General features: G+C 54.4%; 1 protein-coding gene across 4 annotated transcripts in view; it reads right to left on the reverse strand.

Annotated features, from left to right (window-relative positions):
• The window catches only part of MEGF11 (multiple EGF like domains 11), a 195,783-nt gene that overhangs the window by 19,920 nt on the left and 151,375 nt on the right, over positions 1 to 24,488 (reverse strand). For all 4 annotated transcript variants that reach the window (XM_040970080.1, XM_040970078.1, XM_040970082.1 and 1 more), the window contains exons 9-14: positions 22,871 to 23,045; positions 11,767 to 11,887; positions 11,299 to 11,462; positions 10,257 to 10,359; positions 4,853 to 4,999; positions 4,120 to 4,254 (exon numbers count right to left, since the gene is read on the reverse strand). In XM_040970080.1, coding sequence (XP_040826014.1) covers positions 4,120 to 4,254; positions 4,853 to 4,999; positions 10,257 to 10,359; positions 11,299 to 11,462; positions 11,767 to 11,887; positions 22,871 to 23,045 — 845 coding nt within the window. The remainder of the gene's footprint in view (positions 1 to 4,119; positions 4,255 to 4,852; positions 5,000 to 10,256; positions 10,360 to 11,298; positions 11,463 to 11,766; positions 11,888 to 22,870; positions 23,046 to 24,488) is intronic.

Genomic DNA, 24,488 nt, shown 5'->3' on the forward strand with positions numbered 1-24,488 from the left:
GGTGATCCCGGGACTAGCTTCTGGCTGAAGGTAAGTGGAAATGTGTCTTTATTTTGCTTCTTTTCCTTGTGCATGCTGGACAGGAATTATGGATAAGATGGCTGGAGCCCCGGCAGCCATTTTTCATCAGAGGTGCAAGCCATGTGCTCAGGTTAGCAGAGGAAGCTAGGAGGAGCTGGAGTCCTGCCATCTTTGCAGGCTACCCTAACATTCTTACATCTAGGACTCTTTTTGTGCACGTACGTGTTTGTGTGTGTTCCTGTGTGAGGACATCAAGGCCTATCATTTTCAAGCCAGTTATTTTTGAAAAATGTAACCTCATCACTGACTTTCATCATTGCAGATTTCTCTGTTCTAGGTGGTGGTAAACCTATTGAACCAGTCTCTATCCTGGTGTCCTGGTCCTGTGACCTCTGAGCCTGTTTCAGGTCAGGCCTACCCAGGTCTATGTTCCCACAGCACCTGGCATCGTGGCTCAAGGCGGGAAAACAAACTGGCCACACCTTCCTCCCAACTTGTCTCCTAAGTTTTGCTTTCCCCCTTTGGACGAGGCTTTTCGAGGGCGGGGAACCTGGGGCTCCAGCTTTTGCTGTGTTTGAGCCAAACGCAGTGGCAGGTCCACAAAGGGGAATGTTCGAATGTTCGAGAACGGCCCAAATAGGCCTTGACAGCAGCGACCTCCAGGGGGCGCTCCAGTTCCTGCCAGCACATCTTCCAGGAAGGCAGGGTGGGTCCCTACTGGGGGTAGGGAAGTGGGCGGTAGGGAGGTGTGTGTGGGGGTGTGTGTGTATAGGCTTCAGTAGGGTGAGCCACACAGAGAGGCTCATGGGAAGGTGTTGCTCCTTGAAGAGAAGTGGCTTCCCCACGTCTCAGTCCTCAAGTCTAGAGCTGACTGACTTTCTTCACTGCACACTGCCTCATGGGGCCAGCCCTTCCCAACCTGACCCCAGGGTCTGAGTCCACCCTGGGCCTCTCCTGATCTGGGGAGGAGACCAACAACAAGGGCTGCATGGTAGACCCGACTCCCAAGTCCAAAGCCTGGGGCTAGCGTTTCCTTCTGTAGTTAACTAACACAGGGGAGGGTCCTTGAGAAAGTTCATAGAAAAATGAATGAAATTTGATGCAAAACAACAAAAACCAAAAACAAACAAACAAAACCCTGCCAAACTTTGAAATTCATGCATAGTTTTGTTCATTATACACAGTTGTCACGAATGAAACATTTTTGTTTTACTTAGTTGAAAGGCTGGGAGAGAGAAAAATTTTCCATCTACTGGTTCATTCCCCCAAATGCCTATGGCAGCCAGGCCAAGCCCAGAACCCTAGAACTCCACCTGGGTCTCCCACATGAGCGGCAGGGCCCCAAGTGCTTGGGCCGTCACTGCAGCCTCCCAGGGCGCACGTGAATGGGGCAGGGGGAGGAGGCGGGGACTGGACTACTACCCCAACCCCCACCCATCCCTCTCAAATTCTGTGAAGACCCCTCATATGCATGAATTTCAAGATGTTTCACACCAAAATAAATGCATCTTTTAATTCCTTTTCCACACACTATTTTTGCATGGATATAGTACTCCTATGCCCAGGCCGTGTTCACAAACATTAGTTCCCCTCCCCCTCCAATGCTTTCATTCCTGGACATTCCTGTTACTGCTTCCTATTAACAGTATGCATGAGGCCACTCAGGCAGCGAGAGGCTAGGAAACCTTTCCTAGGGGACACAGCTAGCACTGTTCCCTGCTTCCTGTTTAAGTTCACCTTTGAACAAATCCATCACACTTCCGGGTCTCTGTTTTCCACTTTACCTTGAAAATGGAGGACAGTCCTCACCCCTCAACACAGGGCCACAGCTGACAGCCTAGCTGACTCAGGGATCCCCCTGTCCTCTGCTGCCAAGTGACGACTTCCAAGAGAGTGCCACGGCAGGATGGCACACCTCTCACCTGCTGGCAGCCCAGGTTTCACCCTCAGCTTTCCAGAAAGCAACTTGCTCTCGCCCAGCCTGTTCCAGCTGTCCCATGGCCAGCAGGTGCTGGATTGTGGAACCCATCCTGCAGTCCCATCCCTTGGGGTGTGGGGTAGCTACCACAAGCTGCCCCCACTGCTCCCCACCATAGCCTTCTCCCCGAAGTCTGCAGCCACTCAGAGGGCTGACGGAGCCACCCCAGAGCTGCTCCCGCTGTCTGTCTGGCACATATCCTGGCCTGCTTCACCCTCCGAGTCAGGTGGAGTGGGAAGAGCAGGGCAGGCACCACGGCAAGCCAGCATCTGGTGATATTTCATCTACGCTCAAGGAGCCCACGCGAGCAGCGTCTGTAATTTGTAACTCGCTGGAGAGCCAGCCATTAGAAAGTGTCAGCTCCATTTTTTACAAGGTTTGAGACTTAACCAGGGCAGTCGCCATGAATAGCAAACCCCATTAGAGCTGTAGGTGGAAAATACTCATTAGGCCAGTGGGATAAATCAGGCCATGCAGGAGCTAAGTGCTCCTCCTCCCCTGGCTGCCCAGGGGCTAACGTAGACCTGGCCTACCAGTTGGTACTGGTGCCCGGGTCTCCGGCGTTTCCTAAGTAAACCTCGTGATAGAGTTATCAGGCCTAAAACAATGGCTCAATGGCTAAATCCTCACCTTGCAAGCGCCAGGGTCCCATATGAGCACCAGTTCATATCCTACCTACTTCACTTCCCAACCAGCTCCCTGCTTGCAGTCTGGGTAAGCAGCACAGGATGGCCCAAAGCTTTGGAACCGTGCACCTGTGTGGGAAGGCCAAAGGAAGCTCCTGACTCCTGGCTTGGAATCGGTTCAGTTCTGGTCATCGTGGCCATTTAGGGAACAAACCACTGGGTAGAAAACCTGCCTCTCCTTCTCTGTGTAAACCTGCCTTTAAAGTAAAATTAAAAAAAAAATTTTTTTTAATGGAGTTGTCCTGGGAGGGCTGTGAACAAATCGAACTGTCACATGTATTTCTCTGGGATCCCAACTTCCTGTGACGCATACCTGCTAACGGCCCCAGGGACTTAAAGAAGTGTCCCGGGTCAGCAGAGACTATGCACAAACAAGGGGTCCTCCATCTGCCCCAGGAGGTAGTGAGCTCTCTGTTAGTGGAATGATTCAAAATTCCTGCACAGATGGCCCTGGAAATGCTTTTAGCCATGATGCTTTAAGATCCCTTGACCCTCTGGTGGGTCAGAGTGCAAATTCTGCAACCTGTGAACAAGGCTTGTCCTGAAGGCCCCCCACACCCTTTCCTGCTTGTCCCCTCTTGTGAGCCCCTCCTGCAGCCGCTCCTGTTCCCAGAGAGCCCACGTCTCCATGCCTTGCCCAACCTACTTCTTCTACCCAGAATGCCTGCCTTTCTCCTCCACCTTGCAGGTGCACGTCGCCCTGCCAAAGCCCAGCAGCCTGCACAGATGCTGCCCACCCACACCGTGTTGGCCTCAGTAAGTCAGGGCCATGCCAAGCCAAGAGGGACGCACGCTGGAGCAGCACCTGCCTTCACTGACATGAATGACCTTGAACCACTACTACTTTGAAATCAGACCCTGGGGAAAAAAACCTAACTGTGAGAAAGCTTCCAACATGACAGACTGAGGAGGCCTTGGTCCTCAGAGGGCTGGGACAGTTACCCCCCAGTCACCTCTCAGCACCTTGCTGCTGGCAGTGGCTGCCTACGGCTATGTTACGGATTCTGAGCTGCAGCCAGGGGTCTGTGAGGTTGGCATGTGTGGGAGAGAAAACAGGTCGGGCAGCTGCGATCTCCAGACAAGGCCAACACAGCCCCTGTCCCCGGGTCCTGGGCACTCGGCGCAAGCTGTCAGTACCACTTGTGCTGCGGATCTCTCCTGGGTTGGTCACTTGTTACAATATCCCCTCTGCGAGGGCTTTGGAGTCCAACCTGCTGTCTGCTGCTCATCGCGAGTCCACAGCCTCTCTGAGCTTATACCTCCTCCTACTCGCCAAATGGCCGTTTCATGCCACCTTGTGTGTGCTTTGAAAAATAAGTCAAGTCCTCTGAGGTGGGTGCTGTCTCCCAAGCTCGCTCTTGCCACTTCCCCCAACCCCGGGGCCCCTCACCTCCCCGCCCACGCCACCAGCTGCAGCCCTACTGGCTATGGTACCTTGGTTGCAGAGGGTTCCGGAGAAGCCTGGAAGGCATTCACAGACACCATTCACATGGTGGCAGGGCCCACTGCTGTGCACACAGAGGGGGCACGGCTGGGCACAGCCATGACCGTAGAACCCCGGTGGGCAGACTGAAAGCCGAAAAGGAGAGAAGGTGGTTAGTGCCCAGAACTCCCCAGCTGACCTGGCCACCCCTTGTGTGCCACACACACTGTATAGAACATGTGTGGCAGCGCAAGTTAAAATGTTGCTGGGACCCCTGCGTCTCCTAGCAGGGTCCCTGGATTCAAGTCCCAGCCCCTTCACTGCTGATCCAGCTACCTGCTAGCAGTGTACACCCTGGGGCGGGGGGTGGGGGGGACGGCGGACAGGTGTTGGCTAAGCACTTGGGTCCCTGCCACCCACAAGGAAGTCCAAGATTAAATTCCAGGCTCGTGTCTTTGGCCTGCCTGACCCTGGCTGTTGCGGGTATTTGTGCAGCAGAGGAGCTGGAGTCACATGCTGTTTCCTCCTGCAGAGGAGTGGGCTGGGCCCCGAGCTTGGGGACAGAAGCAGCATTGCGAGCACAAAGAGGACTGGAGGGTAAGGGTAAGGTTGGGGGGGTTAGGAGGTGGGGGATGACTCACTCCAGGGGCCCCAGCATCTCTGGCTGCAGGCCTGGGGCCAGCTGGGAAGGACAGGCTGGCTGAGTCCTCACTGTGGCATGGGGAGTTGGGGGAAGGGACTTACTTCTCTGGCATAAGGGTCCTCGGAAGCCAGGGGCACACTCACAGCTCCCGTCCTCTGGAGAGCAGGAGCCGCCGTTCTCACAGCTGCAGGAGACTGAGCAGTTGGGGCCCCAGCGCCCAGGGGGGCAGGTGCTGTCACAGCGGATACCTGGGGGCCAGGGCAGAGGGAGATGGAGCGAGGGGCCAGGGCAGGAGGTGGTGGCAGAGGCAAGCCACCAGGGAGAGAGGCGGGCTGGACCAAAAGGGAGCTCCCCTAAGCGCAGCCCCTCGGCACACCCAGGGACTCAGAGGGGACTGGGGGAGGGACCTTGAGAACCTCCCAACCCCGTTCAGTGTGCTCCCCATCCAAGGTGCACACCTACCCTGATGGAAATGACCACACTGTGGTCTCTGCCTGCAGCGTGTTCTAGCTCATTCCCAGTGCTACAGTGTATTCTATTTCACTTTTTAAGACCTGCTGGTTGCACCTAAGAGCTCAACCACCTGACCCCAGGTCTGACAAAGAAGCCGCCTGGGGAGGTGGGGGGAAAAGGTGAACAGGCGGAACAGCCCAGTTGAGAAAGGAGGGTGGGCTGCAGTGGCAGACATGTGTGTTGGGCTGACTACAGCCTGTGGCCTGGGCTTATGCTGGCTTAGAGATTGTGGGGGAGGTGATCCCTAACAGGCCAAGGACACTGAGGCTGACATGCAGCAGGCTAGTGGAATGGGCAAGCCCAGGAGATCGGCTTGGCTTTGGAAGGTATCAGCGGCTCAGGGAGGAACAGAATTAGTTGGGAAAAAAAATCCTGTCTGCCTTGTTAGGAGGACAGGGATTGCGAGACAGGGAGGGAAACCGACACTCAGCCCCTGTGAACTGAGCAGCCCAGCCGTGGGAAGGGAGCAGAGGGACCAATTTAGAGGCAGCTGAGATGCTGCAAGCCCACCTGGGCCCCTGCCTGCAAGTGGGGAGGGTAGAGTGGGGGAAGGAGGGAACCCAGGAAGGTCTCCCATCTCCAGCCTCTCAGCCCCGCCCAGTCCTTGGTCCCTCTACATCCCAATTGTGCAGCTGAGCAAAGTGTGGGACGCCACCTTCTGGGAAGTGGTGACTCGGTGGGTGGGCGGGCAGGCTTCTCCCCAGGAACTAGGAGACCCTGGGAGCCATATTTGCCAGGGTCTTCTCCTGGTTGGGGTCGCAGGTGCCTAAGAGGTGGCAGACATCTGGACAGGTATGGAGGATTGAGAGAAGGAGAGAGCCTGGGAGAAGCAGCAACCATGAAGCCATTCATAGTTCTGGAAACATCTTCAAGGTGGCCGCTGTCTCCAAGTACAGCCACTCCTGGGTATCCTTGGTGAACGAGGGCTTGTCCCTGGACTCCCCTAAGGATATCATGGCTACCCACATTTCTTGCATAAAAAAGCCTAATAGCTGGGCCTGGCACGATTGCTCAGTGGCTAAATCCTCACCCTGTATGCACTGGGATCCCATATGGGCACTGGTTTGTGTTCCAGTTGCTCCACTGCCCATCCAACTCCCTGCTTATGGCCTGGAAAAGCAGTAGAGCTTGGCCAAAAGCCTTGGGACCCTGCACTCACGTGGGAGACCTGAAAGAAGCTCCCGGCTCCTGGATTCAGATTGGCTCAGCTTTTGCCATTGCAGCCACTTGGGGAGTAAAGCTGTGATTGGATCTTTCTGTCTTTCTTTCTCTGTGCAAATCTGCCTTCCCAATTAAAAAAATAATAATAATCTTTTTTTTTTAAAGGCCTAAGAGCTGCATAATAAGTCTCCCAAAAGTTCATGGAAAACATGTACTATGAAAAAACTGCATGAATTTCACTTTTTCTTTCTTGAGCAGGCATTTGGCCCAATGGCTTCAATTGTCACTTGGGATGCTTTGCATCCCGCACCGGAGTACCTGGTTGCAGTCAGTCCTGGCTTGCCCACCTCTGCTCCAGCTTCCTGCTAATGGCCACCCTGGGGGCAGGTGGCAGCTCAAGTACTTGGGGCCCTTCCACTCCTGGCTGAAGTTCCAGATTCCTGACTTTGACCTGGCACAGCTCTTGCTGTTGCAGACATTTGGGGGAGTGCAAAGGCAGAAGATCTGTGTCCCGTCTGCCCCTGGTCTTTCAAATACAATGAAAATAGTTTAATAATAATAATAATAATAATAATCAGCCCTCTGATTTTTTTTCTCTTATCTTTTGATGAACCTTCCAAAGCACCTTGTGCTCTTGCAAACTTTGAACCATTTCTGGATTACTTCTAATGCCTGATAAGGCGCACATTGCTTTGCAAATAGCTGGTAGCCTGTGTTGCTTGGGGAATGCAACCAGGAAGAGAACCTGTGCGTGTTCACTACAGGTGCAATCTGGAGGGTACTTCCTACACATATCTATCTGAATCCCAGGATGCAAAACACATACCCAGAGCGCAGAGCTGCCTGCAGTGGCTGAAAGCCCAAGAACTCAGGCTGGGGGACAGTGCTGTCCCCCTGGGGAGGTACGCTGGACCGAGGGGAACTTTGCTGTTTTACAGGGCTTCTAATTCTGCCAAACACTCACTGCTGCCAGCCCGAGATGGACACATCACATACGGACACTGCCGTTTTCTAACTCTACATGGGGACGGCAAGCACAGGACATGCTGTCTGCAGACACACCACTCAACACCGGGCAGCTTATTGCTGCTGCGTCTCCCCCTGTCGGCGGCTGTGAGAAATGGGATGGACGTTTAGAGTGAGGAGTTTGAGATGCTGCTTGGGCTGCCCACAACCCATACAACAGAGTCCAGCTCTGCTTCTGCTTTCTGCTTCCTGCTTTGATGGTTCAGTACTTAGTTTCCTGTGACCCACACAGGAGACCTGGATAGAGTTCAAAGCTCCTGGCCACACTCTGTGTGGTTGTGTGGGGAGTGACCCTGCAAGTGAAGGCCTCTGCCTTATCTGTGCCTGACTTGCAAATAAAACTTAAAAAAAACAGAACCCTGCTCCTTGATGTTACATCTTGTGAATTTAAAACCAGCTGAAGACAGGGACCCCAGTTGAGTGACACTTGTAACCCTGCATACCCGGGCGCTGTTTTTGGACAGCATTGCCACGTTGTATAGCTGCTTCTCTGGGGTTTGGCACCCGGCAGATATTTGGGGGAGGGACTAATATTTGATTTTTACCATTGACTCTTGAGTCAGACACAGTCCTGGGCTCAGAGAGCCATCTAATAAAGATTTGGGATTGGGTGTGGTGTGGTGGCCTAGTGGGTGAAGTCCTTGTCTTGAATGTGCCAGGATCCCATATGGGCACTGGTTCTAATCCTGGCAGCTCCACTTCCCATCCAGTTCCCTGTTTGTGGCCTGGGAAAGCAGTCAAGGATGACCTGAAGCCTTGGTATCCTGCACCCATATGGATAACCCGGAAGAGGCTCCTGGCTTTGGATTTGCTTAGCTCCGGCCATTGCAGTCACTTGGGGAGTGAATCATTGGATTCAAAGATTGGATTTAAGATCTTCCTCTCTGACTTTCTTCCTCTCTATGTATCTGACTTTCCAACAAAAATAAATAAATCTTAAAAAAAAAAGAAGATTTGGGATTGCTTGTCTCTATGGCACAACAGGTAAAGCTACCATCTGCAGTGCCAGCATCCTACATGGGTACCGGTTCAAGTCCTGGATGCTCCACTTCTGATCTAGATCCCTGCCACTGTGCCTAGGAAAGCAATGAAAGTTTGGGCCCTTACACCCACGTGGTACAAAGACCTGGTGGAGCTCCTGGTGCCTGGCTGTGTGTAGGGCAAAGTGAATATGCCTGAAGGCCAGTCAGCAGTACTCCTCTGGCTTATGGGAGAAGGGGACACACACACGGCTTTGGGCAGACCCAAATCCACATTGGACCAAGTCACGGGCAGTGAGCCTGGAGCTGGGAGGACAGCCATCGTGGTGGGTGGGGACGGCTCGCAGAGTGGGAGGTCCAGGCTTGCAGCCTCCCTTCCACCTTCCGCACCACAAGCCTCAAGACTTCAATGGCTCCTTTGAAACATCTTCAGGACCCACACTGGGAAAATTAGCTTTAGAACAGCCAAGGCCTTGCCGACCAGCTGTCCATCAAAGACAGACTTTTGAAGCATCAGATAACATTAAAATCTAATCAGCTCACTTGGAATGAAGGCAGCAAAAAATGAACGTGGATGTTCTCTTGGCTCCCACCAAGAGAAGGGGCCATGGCCAGGGTGCTTGGCCTCATTCACCCCCCACAAATGCCCCCAGCAGTTAGGGTTGGGCCAGACCAAAGCTGGGAACTTGGAGCTCCAGCCTCATTTCCCACAAGGGTGGTAAGAGCCTAACTATTTGAACCTCCCAGCGTGCACTGCAGCAGGAAGTCAGATTGAAAGTAGAGGAGCCGGGACCCCAACCAGGTATTCTAATGTGGGATGTATGGATCCCAAACAGTGACTTAACCACCATGTTGTGAGGCCTGCTCCTGGCTCAGTATTCTTAACCACTTTATCTACATCTTGGGGTGTGACAGGCAGGGATGAGGGTAGAGGTTGGGAGGGCACGAGGCCTCCCTAGGACTGGTGGTCAAGTGCAAGAATGAATACTAAACAGTTCAAAATCAGAGTTCAGCGACAACTGTGCTGAGCACTGCAGAAGGAGAAGCAGAGGGCAACTACAGAATAGGTATGAGGTGGCTGGTGTGGCTGGGTGGGTGGAGCGCATGGCACAGCGAGAGCCTTTTGCGGGCAAGGCAAGCTTTATGCTGAGCTCTGGTGTGGGAGAAAGGGGAGGGAGGGCACTGAGCCAGGAGGGCAGCTGGTGTCCTGAGGAGCCCATTTCAGCAGCTGGCTGGAGGGGTGTGGTGGAAGACAGGAAGGGTGCCAGGGCCAGATCCCAGTGCCCCAGGGCTATGTTAGGAATCAGGGTTTTAGGTAAAATTCATGGGAAGCCTCTGAGGCCTTCCAAGCGGAGACTGCCTTGAAGGGCTCTGTGCACTGGTAAGTGTGTAGAGCCCCCCGAAACAGGCTAGCAGGGGAGGGGCTGAGACCAGCAGAGGCAGCACCAGATGAGCAATGGGCTCTGTGGGCACATGGTCACGGCATGGACAGAAGTCTACAGACTCGCCTCTTGTCAGGCAAGTAGCCAGATGGGAGGGAGGAAGGATTGGGCAGGGCTCTGGAGAAAGCGCCTGTCTTTCCCCAGGTACTCTGCAGGCTGGTTGGCACCTGCCCCCAACACCTGCCAGGCTTTGTTTCTCACAGGTGTGTCTCCAGCCTCCAGAGTGGATGCTGTATGTGGCAATTTCTCATTACGTGTGTGCTTGAACTGAGCTGGAGAACAGGGGTGGGGTGCAGAGAGGCAGGGAGCAAGAAGACAGGTATAGGAGGAAGAGGAGGGGCAGACAGCGGCTGGGCGTTAGCCACAGTGCAGCAGAGGGTCACCTGTCCATCCCGCCAGGCAGCAGCAGTGGCCGGTGATGGGGTCACAGCCGTCGGCATGGCTGCAGTCACAGCGCTCACTGCAGTTCAGCCCAAACGTGCCATCCTGTGTGGACAATGAGAGACACATGAGCCAAGCTGGCCACCCAGACGTGTGTGCCTCCGCTGGACCTGGACGACAGAGCCACACCACAGGGACCCAGAGGGCCAGGAGGCAACTCTGAAGAATCATGGGGCTGCATTAACAGGTGCACGTGGTTTGCAGGGATGGAGGTGATGTTCCTACCCCTCCTTTGGAGCACTAAGGCTCAGAACGGACAGGATTGTGAACCCAGATTATAAACATGAACTCTGCAGACTGCAATACGCAACCCCAACCTGAGGGGTAACTGTATCCTTGTTCCTAGGAGACGGCAACCCCTGTGGTTTCTGCACTTCTCGGTCAGCCAGAGCTTCCCACGCCTCATTTACTCTGAGTCCTCACAGCTAGTTCACCAGTGTGCCCATTGGAGAGATGGGAAACAGGTGAGGGAAGTAAAGTGCAGACTTCAGGCAGCATGTGCCATGGGACTCCCAAGGCCACGGGCTCGCACAATGCTAGCAGCTGGCTTTGCTTTTCTGTACTCAGGATTGACATCCAGGATCACAGAGGGTTACTGGCTTCATCCCCTAATCTCCAATCACAAAAGCTTGGGCTGTTGGAACACAGAGGAAGCATGCACATGCAGTCCTACCAAGGAATAATGATGCTGGTGGATGGACTAGCGGGGCATCTCCCACAGCACAGGGTTGTGAAGGATTCTGAAGTGCACCTGGGCTCAGGCCGGCATGCCAGAGACCCACCAGTCATGCTTACTGGGAGCAGCCAAGAGGAAAGTCAGGCCACGCTCGTGCCATTTGAGAAGTGAGCACCCATAGTCCCAGGGTGGGCCAGGGGCTGTGGGTAGGATAGGACTAGGATGGTGCCCTATCTCCTAGCCCAGCCTGTCCCTTTTGGACACCGCAACCCCAGGGAAGGGCCTTCTACTCCCCACTCAGCACTCACCGGACAGGGCAGTTCACAGGTGGCCCCCAGCCAGCCGGGGGTGCAGGAGCAGGAGCCGTCCACGGGGCTACAGGCAGCACCATTGGCACAGGTACAGCTCTCATTGCAGTTCAGGCCCCACGTTCCACTGGGACATGGCAGGCTGCAGTCTGGGCCCTGCCAGCCTATGGGGAGGAAGGGAATGGTGTGTCACCTCTCTCTCCAGGCTCAGCTGCCTGCTGACCCCAGCCCCCAGCCCTGCGCACAGCACAAACCACGCCCCAAAAAGGGATGGCTCAGAAACAGATCAGCTCTTAGCAGAACTGGGGCTGGGGCTGGAGCCTGAGCTCCCCTTGCCCCTCCACTCCCTAACATTCCTACTGTTTCCGGTGCAGATGGAGCCTGAGGAGTACGTGGGTGGGTGGGGCAGGTTTAACCCCCACCTGAGCCTGCTCAGTGCGGGAGGGGCCGGGAGTCAGGGCACCTTACCTTCCTTGCAGGTGCAGGAGCCATCGACCGGGGAGCAGGTGCCACCGTTGTGACAGCTACAGATGGACGAGCAGTTGGGACCATAGGTACCTGCCGCACAGGGAACCACGCAGACTTCTCCCTGGAAAGGTAGCAGGCAGGTTTTGGGTCACAGGTCACCCCGTGCTGGGGGACTGAGATGGACAGAGTCGTAGCTGAGTGATGTCCACAGCCTGGGGCTGTGTCACTTTCCATGGCCAGAGAGACCTTACAGCCAATCACTAAGCACCTAGAGGAGGGCATCCAGGTGGGCCCACTCTAGCCAGCAGATGAGCCAGTCAGCAGGAGAGCGAGTGAGCCTGGGAAGTTTTCCACCAGCTCCTCCCAGGAGCGGGGCTGAGGAACTCAGCTGCCGCTCCTTGCTGCCATCAGCCCCTTTAACTGCCAGCCAGGAGGTGGACCCTAAAGTTACAAAAGCTGAGTTCTGCCAACTAGCCCGAGTGAGCAGGAAACAGAAGAGGTCCTGGAGGCACCAGCAAGGAGTGTGGACGGGAGACCTGGATACCTCAGCCCAGCCATGCCTGGTCTGGGCTTGGGACCCACAGAACTGCAGCTGGCTACCTGGAGAGGGATGGCTCAAGTAGCTGGGTCCCTGAGATCTAGACAGAACTCCTGGCTTCAGACTGGTCCACCCCTGGCTGTGGTGGCTGCTTGCAGGGAGTGAACCCAATGGATGGGAGATCTACCTTTCAAGGAAAATAAAAGGAATTCCTTCTTAAGGTTTATAAATTAAGAAAAAAAAAAAAGACTCCCCTTAGCCCTGAAACCTCCCGCCGCTGGTTCCCTGGCAAACATACTCTCAAAGGACAGATATGACTGAGGTTCTGGGAAAAGGGCGGGGCACAGGGTAAGCTGGGCTGGGAGGCAGGTACCCAGAGTGCCTTGGCTGACCTGCCTGCCCATGGGGAGGGCAAGGGGTGCTCAGCCTTTACAGCCCATGGCTCCAGGTCGCCTGCGGGGGACCCTGCAGACTCCACTCATTGCTGAGGGCAGCTTGCAGAAAGGGGCTCAGCTGTGGGAGCACTGAGTTGGGGGAATGCTGGTGGTGCCTGTTCACAACTAAGCAAGTGGATATGTCTTCTAGCCCCTGTAAGCAGTTCAAGGTAGGGTGGTGGGCCCAGAGGCTGGCTGTACTCAGGTTGTCAGAGAAGCCTGGGCTGGGGAGGGGCAGGGCAGTGCAGGGCAGGTCCAGCAGGCAATGTGTGCCAGGATGCCCAGGGCAGACTGCAGGGAGCCGTGAGGGAGGGAGGAAATGGGAGGGGGCAGAAAGAAGGGAGTGTTTCAGAACCAGCGATGAACACCAGGGAAAGGCGTTGGAGCTCTCCTCTCTGATCCCCCAGGACCCACCTTCCCGGCTCAGGGGCCACCTGAGGCTGTCTGCCCTGGTGCTTGTGCTCACCTGAGCTGAATTCGCACTATCTCATCCTCCGGCCTCCACCCAGCTTCTCAGGTCTTGGGCATAAGCTTCCTATGGCACTTTTTTTTAAAAAAAGATTTATTTAGGGGCTGGTATGTGGCTCAACAGGCTAATCCTCCACCTCCAGAGCCAGCATCTCATATGGGCACTGGTTCTAGTCCCAGCTGTTACTTTTCTGATCCAACTTCTTAATTATAGATGCAAAAGCAGTTGAGGCTGGCTCAAGTCCTTGGAACCCTGCACCCATGTGGCAGACCCAGAAAAAGCTCCTGACTTCTGGCTTTGGATCAGTTCAGCTCTGGCCATTGCGGTCATTTGGGGAGTGATCCAGTGGATGCAAGATCTTTATCTCTGTCTCTCCTTCTCCGTAAATTTACCTTCCAAATAAAAATAAGTAAATATTTGTTTAATTGATTTTTAAAATTTCAATTACCCATGGCTGCTGAAATCTGTCCCCAAATTTCCACACTAAAGTCCTTTTTGAATGCCCAACTCTGCCCTCTACGGCCGAGCTTTCTCACTTAAAAAGATGCCACCGTCAGCCTGCTTTCAAGGCCAATGACATACTGGCCAGGGGCAGTGTGGCTTGTGACCAGACAGCCAGATCATGTGACCCTCTGAGGCAGCATCTTGTCTACCAACCATGACCCAGAAACTGCCAATCAGAGCTTCTGATCAGTACACTCTAGCCCAGGGGAGTCTGTGGAGTTTGTGCAATGCCAACTAAAAGCAAAAACCAAACCAAAGCAAACCAAAAACCCCAAAATCTCCTGGCAGGGTGTATAGGATCTCGCCAAGGTTTGGCCAAGGGCTCAAAGCTGCTCCCCACAGCCCCCTGTGGCCATATGTGTGTCTGGTCGGGAACTGCTGGCCATATGGGTTTCTTTCACGGTCTCCCCACGGGATCTTCATGCCTGGAAGAGGGTGTCAACCCAAACGAGTGAGGCCTGGTGGCATGCAGGCCTAGGGTTAGGGAGGGCTGCCCTCTAAGACTCACAGCCACTGCGGGGGAAGGTGGGACACCTGTTGTGCTATTGCCTGGCCTGGTCACACATCTGCTGCAGTGTTGAGGCAAGAGCTAGAAAAATGGTCCCACTGTTCTCGTTTCACAGGTGGGGAAACTGAGACCCAGATAGATATGGTGTCTTGTGCATGAGCACACAGTCAGTGTGGGTATAAGACTCCCATCTCCTGGCCCGCTTCTAATCATAGCCCATGGGGCAGTCACTGGGTTCCCAATGTTACTGGTCCTATTCCTGGTGCCCCCCGCCCCTCACAGACATGCAGCAGGACATGCAGAGGAGCCAGCCACCTCCTCTCCACCTCTCTCAGCACCTGGCAGCAAAAGCCCAGCGGTCCTTCTAGCCTCATGTTCTCATCTCCCCTGCCTATACCATGTCCACCAGTGAGGTAGGTAACTGAGCTTCTCTGGGGGCCACCTCCTGGTCCCACCGGGGCCGGCACACAGCATCTCCCTTCTATGAACGGAGCACACACATGAATCCTTTCTCCCATCCAAAGGCCAATGGCAGACACACCACTGGCTCTTTGTACCTTGAACTTGACTTGAAAGAGCACCTGGTAGAAAGGCACCCTAGGAGCTAATCCCACTGAGGGTATGCACATCTGTTTCTGCTGTACCTTAGCCTCCCTGGAGACCCAGCACCCTGTGGGCAAGGACGCTCTATTACATTGGCTTCCCATGTTGTTAATGGAGCTTTCTCCCTCACCACCTGCTGCTCTGCTGTTTGACTTTGTTCAGAAAAAGACTCCACAGTGGGGCACTGGTTTGCCAGACCATCAGTTTGCCTGGCAATTGGCACTTTTTTTTTTTAAGTAATAAGAGGAAGGGATCTGGGACAAGTGTCCCTCTCTGGTCTCTCTCCAGTCCCCTCTATGGGGAACAGTGGATTCTGGATACAGACATAGGAGGCGGGCACCTGCCAGCCTGTGGGAGCTTGTTGAAAAGGACTGAGGAAGTGGCCTTGAACTGGAGCAGGTGCAGGCAGAAAAAGGAGCTGGGCCCAGGTCGGGAGGATGGTATGCTGCCCCAGTGACTCAGCCTTGCTCAGTCAGCCATTCCACCTAGGCGTGTTTCCTGAGTATCTGTGGCGGGTCAAGTACCTGGGGTGCTGCTCACTGTCCCACCAGGCCTAACTACTGCTGTGCAGCCCCCATCTTCCTTCTCATGTCCTACCTCCGCCCTCCAGAGCACGTGTCCCTGTGTCCTGCTCCCTTGGGGCACAGCCACCGCAGCACGGGGGAAAGCATCGTTCCTGAAGACTCTCCCCCTGCCACCCCCATCCACTGCCACTGGATGGGTGCTTGCTTCGGGGGTAAAGGCCGGGCTGGTTTGACTCATTCCGGCATCCCTGGCTCTAGCCTTCACAGAATATTACCCAAGCCCTAGTGTATTAGACACGGCACCAACCTTAAGGGTGTGGGCACAAAAGGTGAGGAATGGAGCTTGTGGCTCATCGCTGCTGCCTAGTGGCCAAGGTAGGTGGCATGGGAGGGGCAGCAGCCCCTGTGCAGACCATCTGCAGCCTTTAGGGGCCTCCTGCTTCCTGCTCTCCTCTGTCATTCCTGGACCTCCAGGGCTGTAGAGGGGGCAGCTTTGGGTGCCCCATGTGGCGTCCATGCTACCAACATGCATGCAACGTACTTTACTGAATGTGCACCAAGCTCTCTGTCAAGCACGATGCCAGTTCTGGGTGGCCACACTCCTTCCCCACCTCTCCCTGCTCCAAAGGGTTGGGGTGAGCATCTGTAGCCCAGATGGTACCCAAATGGTGCCCAAACCCTGGCACCAGGCCTTCCCAACAACCTGACCCATCTGAGCTTCAGCTCAAGCCCACAGGATGCACAGCTCATTCTGCAGAGGATGAAGCTGAAGCACAGCTAGGGGAAGGACTCAGCCCAAGCTGAAGGGGTGACTGGTGGCAATGGAGCCAGGGTTGAATCCAGGATGCCCTGGCTGAGCCTCTCCTCCATTCTGACCTCATTCAACTGTCCTGAGGGGGACCTGAGTTCAAGATCTAGCCTGGGGCCTGGCACAGTGGCCTAGCAGCTAAAGTTCTCGCCTTGAACGTGCTGGGATCCCACATGGTCACCGGTTCTAATCCTGGAAGCCCTGCTACCCATCCAGCTCCCTGCCTGTGCCCTGGGAAAGCAGTCGAGGACGGCCCAAAGCCTTGGGACCCTGTACCCATGTGGGAAACCTGGAAGAGCTCCTGGCTCCTGGCTTTGGATTGGCGCAGCTCCGGCCATTGCAGTCACTTGCGGAGTGAACCATTGGACGGAAAATCTTCCTTTCTGTCTATCCTCTTTCTCTCTATATATATGTATCTGACTTTGCAATAAAAATAAATTAATCTTTGAAAAAAAAAAGCTCTAGCCTGATGTCACCTTAGACAAGATGGGCACATGCATTGCCTTGAGCCAAGCTGCAAGCAGTCTGGCAGCCCCCCATGGGGGATGGTGGGAGCTCAGCATGGGAGCCATCAGCCATTGTCTCCCCAGTCTGGAATCCCTGGGTCAGTGGACAGAAGCCTCATTGTGTCAAAGACTCTGACCAAAAAGGAAACCAGAGCGCTGGAAATCTGATGCCTTGGTCCTGCCCCAGCTGCTGCTGCTGCTGCAACTATAGGACTACAGGGGGAAAACTGCAGGTGTGGTGCCCCAGCCCGACTCCAGTAACGGGGGCGCTGATAAGGACATCAGGAGCACAATAGGATGGCACGAGCAGGAACATCTATTTTTTAGAACACAGAAGTCAGCAGTTTCCCCTAATAAAGCCACAGCCCATGGGGTCCCACAGGGGGAGAGCCGTGCTCAGCTTTTGTGACATAAAACCAATTTTCCTTGCTTTGCTCTGTGGATTAATTGTCACCATGATTTAACTTCCTGGTGACTCCCCCACGGCCCCCACCAGCCTTCCCTGCCTCAGGGTATGGGGTGGGGACACTAGGAGGGGTTGGCTTCAGTGGGGACGGCAAGCTGGCTTCAGTGGGGACGGCAAGCTCAGGAGGTGGAGGTGGCTGTGGTGTGAGCAATAGGTTGGGGGTTTTTGCCTGCATTCTGTCTCAGCTTTGTCATGGTTTGCCTTGCAACTGGGCTCAAGCCACTGTCGCTCTCTGACCTCGGTACAGTTGAGGGTGTGCTAGGAACATTTGAGTTTCCTCCCAACCCTGCCCTTCCAAGGAGCAGACTCCACAGGATCGGTTACAAACTGGGCACTCCTCCATGTGCCCAGAGACATGGAGGGGCTGGTGCCATCAACCCATTTTACAGAGGGGCCCCCCGAGGCTCAGAGAGGGATAACTGCTGCTGGGGTCACTCAGTCACTCAGTGAGCATCAGGAACCTGCACCTGGCGCTGGCTGGCCCTGAAGTCCACACCGGGTTCTGCCTTCCCTTTGACTTCCCAACACAGTCACGTAAGGTACTGTGACCAACAGGTGCTGAGTGCTGGCTGGAGGGCGGGCTTTGTGCTGGTACTGTGCTGTGTGACACTTCAGGAACTCCAGGCAAGGCTGCACAGCCAGGGATACAAGCTGGAGTTTGGGTGCAGAAATGCATGTATGTGCGTGTAAGTACATGTACACATGTGATTATGCTCGGTCTGGATATGTGTACACATGTGTGTGTGTATGTGTACACCTTTGGCTCCTTTTTATCTTCTTGCACTCCCAGTGCTCCTTAGCTCACAGGTGCACAGCATCTCCAGGGTGACTCCCTTGTGCCCACCCCAGCAGCCAGGACCATCATCTCCACCATCGTTAGGGAATTATGGCAGGGCTGTAGGTCAGGGAGCTGGTTGCTGCACTTTGAGCAAATGGGTCACAGCTCTCAGTTGGATGAAGAATGAAACAATCAGAAGGGAAAAAGCACGCCCACTGCACACAAGCCAACTGGCTGTGGTGAGGTTCCAGCTGCATCCTCTCCCAGCTACACCTGCCCTCATGCCCTGGCTCCAGTTTGGGGGACAGTCCAGGAGGCAGACATGGGTTCTGGTCAGCTTGGAGGAAGCTGTGGGAGGGCCGCCTCTTTCAAGGACATCAGTAACTTTGGAGGCAAATTCAATCAGGGATTTTCCCACCTCTTGCCCACTGCCGCCTCCCCTGAGCCTAAGCAGTCCAAGCCTGTGTGCAGGCCACCGACAGCGTGGAGCAAAGAGAGAAAAATGCGGCCAGGAGTTTGCTCATTTGGGTGATGGAGCGCTGGCTCTGCTCGCCAGTGTGCCTGGTTCAATAACGGCAGACAGGGCTTCAAAAAATTGCAGCATAAATAGATGAGCCCTTTAAGGTAATAGAAACGCTGTCAACCAGGGGAGAAATATGGGCCCTGAACCCTGCGGGTGGGGCTGGTGGCTCCTCTGTTTGCTCTAACTCCTGAGTTGCTCCTCCCCTCCTGCTTCCAGGCCCCTGCCGTGAAAATGGACGTGGGCCAGCCTGGCCACAGGGCCCCTTATCTCCCAGCCACCTGCTCTCCGCAGCTGGGTGGGGGTGTCCAGGAGGCTGTGCGGCAATGGCGTGCACAGCCCTGGTGGTGACCTCGCGGCAGGCAACGTGATGACAGCCATTAGTCCTGGAGCAGCCAAGCAAGTGCTGGCAGCTCGGGCCACCTAGGTGAGGCCTTAATTAAGGCAAGCAAAGCCATCCAGCACAGGTGCAAGAGGTGCTGGGAAATTGGCTCATCCCTGGGGTTGGACCATCTGTGTCCAGGCTTGGGAAACCCAGGAGCTCCCTAAGCCCCTTCCAAGAACCCTGCACCTCCCAACCAGAAGGAAGCTTCAACCAATGCAACTCCCTGCCCCTCACCCCCACCTGCACCCCAAACAGCCTCGGCAAGTGGGAATTCCTCAGGGTCAAGGACATAACTGGCTCTTCTGCTGGATCCCGACTTCCTGGGCATTCCAGGGGCTTGATCTGCACTGATGGCTTCCATCAGCCACTGTGTTCACAAAACAGAGAAGTGGACAGAGAAGTGTGGCTTCTTGCCTAATATCATTCAGCCTTCATAAACAGCAAAGCCAGTATCTGAAGACAGGGGATCTGGTGCCCTACCCCATTGCTTTAAAGAACCTCAACATGTGGGGTCGCGGGATGGCTGCTCCTGTCACACCTGATTGGCTCAACTTCAGAGAAGCCAAGAAGCAGAAGGAGTCAAGTCCCTTGTGGGCAAAACTATGCTTGTCTCCCTCTGAAGGCCAGTGGGAGACTTCTGTGCTAAGGGCACTACTACTACACCCCGGAGATGCTGTGCACCTGTGAGCCAAGGATTTCCCTTGTCTCAGAGAGAGCTTGTTGACTGAAACAGTCACATGGTAGACAGTCACATGGTGGGGGGTGGGGGAGGGAGTAGTTAGGAGGTGTGGGGTTAGAGGGAGGGATGATCCTTCCACAGGCCAGCTCTTGAGTGTGAGCCATATGCTGTGGGAGCAGGGAGGGTGCAGTGGCTAATTCTGGAGAGAAACATAGGGAAGGAGGGCTTCCTGGAAGAGGTAGGCTTTGTTCTTAGCCTGAGAGGCTGGGAAGGATTTTCATAGGCATGATAAGGATTGTGGGGAGGACATTCTAGGTAGACAGAAAAGCTGGAGAAAAGGCACAGAGAGAATCACTACATGGACACCATGTGTGTGGGAAAGCAAATTTAGTGTGGTCACTACACTCCACCTGTTGTGGCAGCAGGACTCAGCGGGGGATGAGACCAGGATGTACTGACTGGTGTTGGGGGCAGGTGACAAAGGGTTTGAGGCTTGGGTCTATTCAGTGGGTGCACTGCAACCCTAGCCCAGGCTGAAGGAAGGGCCTCGCTTCTGCAGTGACACTGCCCAGGGAAGGGCTGAGGGGTGCCAGGACTTTGACCCATCCCCTCTGTCATCTCCCAGGCCCACCTGGGTTTTCTATGAGAGTACCAAGGCCAGTGGAGCTGTCCGATGTGCTGAAGCGAGGCCATGCTGACCTGTAGCCCTCCCACTAACTGGACAACGCAGCCTGTACTTTTTGGGCAGAAGATTTCATTCCCATTTTACAGATGAGAAAGAAAAGCACAAAACCGATTGCCGAATTGGAGCTGGGGTTTTGTCTCCCAGGCCAGGGCTCTCTTGTAACCCAGATACTCCTCAACTGATTAAGCTGCAACAGCCTGGCTAAGGCATAAAATGTCCAGCTTCTCTCACCTTCTCTATCCTTCCATCCCTATCTCTGTTTCTTAGAACTGGATAGATGTGTTCTCCTCACTGAGCCTGACAGTGGTCACTCAGAGCACAGGTGCCCAAGTGCCCCTTTCTGGAACAGCCACACCAGGAACTCCAGGGGCTCAGCTCATCCCACCACTCCCATAATCTGCATTTTACCACGTATGGGAAGCACTGATCCAAGAACTTTCCCCACGAAACCTCCCATTTTCACGGCAAAGTCTCCTTTTAGCAGATGAGGGCATTTAGGCTTAAGGCAGGGTGAGTGACATGACAGCAGGCAAGGAGGGCAGGGATACTAAAGCCAGAATTTGAACTTGAATTTGTGGGGGGTTCCAAGTCTCCACTGACTCCCAGCTTACTTCTCCCAGCAGGAAGCCACACTCATTTTGAGGCTGTGGGGGAGAGTGAGTGGAAGGCCAGTGCTTGTGGGGGTGAGGTTCTCAGGGTAGAAGTCATTATTGGCTCTCTCACCACCCCAAGTGCCCCTGCCTGGTGCCCAGAAGAATCCCTGGAAGAGCTCTTACAGGTATAATGAGGCTGAGCAGGAGACAGATGAACAGTTGTGGAGTCCCACCAGGGCAGCTCAGCAACCAAGCCCCAAGCAGGTGGGTCCGGCAGTGCTGAGGAGAGGAAGTCATTTACAACCTCAGTGGGGAGGTGGGGTGAGGGGTGCTGCTTCAGAGCCCTGACCTGGGGGAATGGCTTATTGATGCCCTCCTCCCCAGGTCCTACAGAGACCCTGATTCTCACAGCTCCTAAGCAGTGGCTAAGCAGGCAGCCTGGGGTGAGAAAAAGGGAGCAGGCAGGCAGCCCTCACCTCCTCACAGTAGGTGAGGAACCCAGGGGCTTCCCGCATGTGAACATACTCCTTTAGGCTCCTGCGTGCCCCTGGTCTGTGGAGTCCCCATCGAAGAACTGCCCTGGTGGACCATTGTGGGGGACTGGGCTCAGGATGTCCCATGAGCAGTCCCATCAGATCACAGGACACTCCCTCCTATCAAATCCCATGTCTAAGACACTACATTTTGCTGTGGTGGTTACGGACATAAATACACACTGATGAAGCTGACCTTTCTCCCATTCCAAGATGGCAGCTTTCATTTCTGCCCGGTTTCATTTGCTCTGGGAGGTTGCTTTGTCCTGAGCCCAGCTCTGTAGACCAGGAGCACCTGACCTTAAAGTACAAACAACACTGGGTATACCCTCCTGGTCATGACCATGACAAGGGCTTCCTTGGAGATGGTGGACTTGCACCTGGCATCACACCCGACCTCAGAGGACCACACCTAGACCAGTCACATCGGAGCCTCTGGGGGCCAGGGATTCAGGGCTCAGGGGTTATAAAGCAAGTTTCCCCACCACTCCACAGCCCAGGTAGCTAATTCCATGGGCATTTCTTGTGAGCTCACTCAACATGGAAGACTTCAAGCCTGTGCCAAGCTACTGAGCCCAAAGCTGCCATTTGCCAAAGCCTGCAGATACTTCCAAAATGTACAAGGAAGCGAGAAGTGGTACCATAGGCCTTACGTCTATCCCATTTCTAACCTGACAGCAACCTTGCAAGGCAGGTGCTCCATCTGCACAGATGGGGGAGCCCCTGGCCCGAGCCAGCCAGGATGTGACTTAGATCTGGTGATCCATTCTTTCAATGGCATTAATCCCTTTTGACAGCATCATACAAATCAGGGAACCCACAGGGTATGCCCCGCCTTTGAACACGATTCCGCTTGCAGAATCAAGTCTGCCAGAATCAAAGCTCATAAAGACTAGCATAATTCATAAGGAAACACACATAGTAAACAAACACATACAAAAACAGTCTCTCTCTCTGGTAATCAGAGATTTGCAAATGAGAGCCACACAGAGGAATCATTTTCTACCCTATATAATTAGCCAAAATTAAAGAAAACAGTAACGTTAGCCAAGTTGTGACACAGGCGCATCTTGGCCCTCCCAGTGGCAGTACCGGTTGCCGGGCATCCATCAGGAGTCAGTGACACCTTAAGCCCACAGCCAAGGGAATACCCACCTCCTGAGGCCAAGCCAGACATTTAGATGATCGTAGAGAGACCTGGGCAGAAGCAGTGACGTGAGAGAAAGGAGGCCGAATGCAGAACTATAGACATGCACCTGGCTCAGGATGTACAATGGCTGTGTGCCGAAGGAGACAGGCATAGAGGAGCCTGCACGCAGGAGGCCGACCTGGGCATTCGAGCTGTGGGACGATGGAGAGGTCCCCACCTCCTTCCATTACTTTTATATTGACAAAGCCCAGCCAGCCCCAGGGGTTCCCTTTCCATGGACTCTACCTTTGTAGTGGGGGAGCGTGGTGAGGGCAGGGTTGACAAAATGAGACTCCAGCATTCAGCCCTCGTGGCTACAGGACTGGCGACTACATCTGTAGATAGGCATTGTGGAAGCCATGGATGGCCCGGTCCATCTTACCATGAAGCCAGGAGCACAAGTGCAGCTGCCAGTGATGCTGTGGCAGTCGGCGCCGTTCTGACAGGTGCAAGGCAGCTGGCAGCCATCACCGTAGTAGCCAGCAGGACATGACTCATTGCAGTGGTGGCCAGACCAGCCTGGCTGGCAGGTGCAAGCTCCAGTTACTGGGTGACAGCTGAGCAGGTGAGAGAAGGGCAACAGGATAGTGTGGTCAATAGCATAGCCGTGTCCCACCTTCTTTCCACTCTGATGCTGATCTGCCCAGAGAAGTAGGGTCAAAGGACCCTGAATTCTAACCACTCAATGCCCAATTCTTGCTTTTTGTCAATCAGAAGATGCCAGAGCCACATGATCTCAAGAGCCCCCACAAACCAAGGCTCAGGATGGTTCTGTAACCTCCTGGCAGGTGACAGGGCTGCAATGGCCACCATGTGTTCTTTATAATGCAAACACGGTGTGGGGGAGCGGTTTGCCATCTTTACCCAAGGCAGAGGCCCAGTGTGGGCAGGAAGGCAGCAATGGCACCAATAAGCCCTGCAGACTGTGGGTGCTCAGTGGCTGGGTTCAAACAAGATGCCCCCACCTCCCGCTGCCAAGGGTACCCTGTAGAGAATGAAACACCTCTTTCCCTGTCTTCTCTGAGGCTCCTCCCCTTCTGCTTCTTGTCTGGCTGGAAATAGGAGCTGCCAGCCACCTGGTGTGGTAGTCAAAGGCTGCTCAGAGCTAGTTCGGGGTCACAATGAAAAAAGTGGTGTTGGGTGGAAGCATCTTGGCTAGAGCCTCATTTGCCTTTGCTCCCTGCTCAGGGAGTCAGGTCTGCACCATGGCCTGACAGCTCCCTGCAGCCCCCCTCCCTGCCTCCTCAAAGCCAGGTCCCCTAATGCACTTGACCCAGACACACACCAGACAAGGTACTTCTGACTCCCAGGGTCACCTGTCTTCTGGCTCCCAAGGCCAGCTCAGGGGACAAGGGCAAGAGAAACATGCAGGAGGCTGGCAGGAGGAGCGCAGGTGCCAAGTTCCACGAGGACTGTGGGCTCTGTCTGTGTCAGGGCCTCCAGGGCCTGGCTCCCATTCCCTGCCCAGTGTTTGGGAACCAACACAGCTTTCAGGCTGCTCTGTTTCCTGGTTCTGCATTGTCTCCCCTGCTGAGCCGCAGCCCCAGGGGGAGAACCCTTTGTCTGTCTGGTCTACCTCTCTGGAGGCCCAGCAGGACTCCTGGCACAAGGGAGGAGCTTAACACACATTTGGTACACAAATTAATGAACAAACTAATTGTCTGAAGCCCAGCCAAGCTGTTTCTCTTCTGGGGGCCCTGATTTTTCTCCCAGGAAGTGAGGGGGTGGACAGGAGCAGATAATTCCTGAATAGCAAATGCAAGCAGCTAATAATGGTTTTGGAAAATGCTTCTTCTCGTTCATCATCAAGTCAAAACAGCAATTGGCTACAGCTTCTCCTCCATCAAAACAGTGAGGATTGTTTAAAAAGTGCTGGCAGGGGTCTCAGAACAATTTGGGGTTATGTCTCCGGAGACTTAAACACAGTCGCTTTTTGGTCTCGTAATTTCGTTTCTAAGGATCTGACCTTCTGAAAGTATCATGGTAACAGAGAAAGATTT

Source organism: Ochotona curzoniae, unplaced genomic scaffold (assembly GCF_017591425.1).
Source record: "Ochotona curzoniae isolate NIBS_2020 unplaced genomic scaffold, NIBS_Ocur_1.0 scaffold_4701, whole genome shotgun sequence".
Classification (NCBI taxonomy): Eukaryota; Metazoa; Chordata; class Mammalia; order Lagomorpha; family Ochotonidae; genus Ochotona; species Ochotona curzoniae.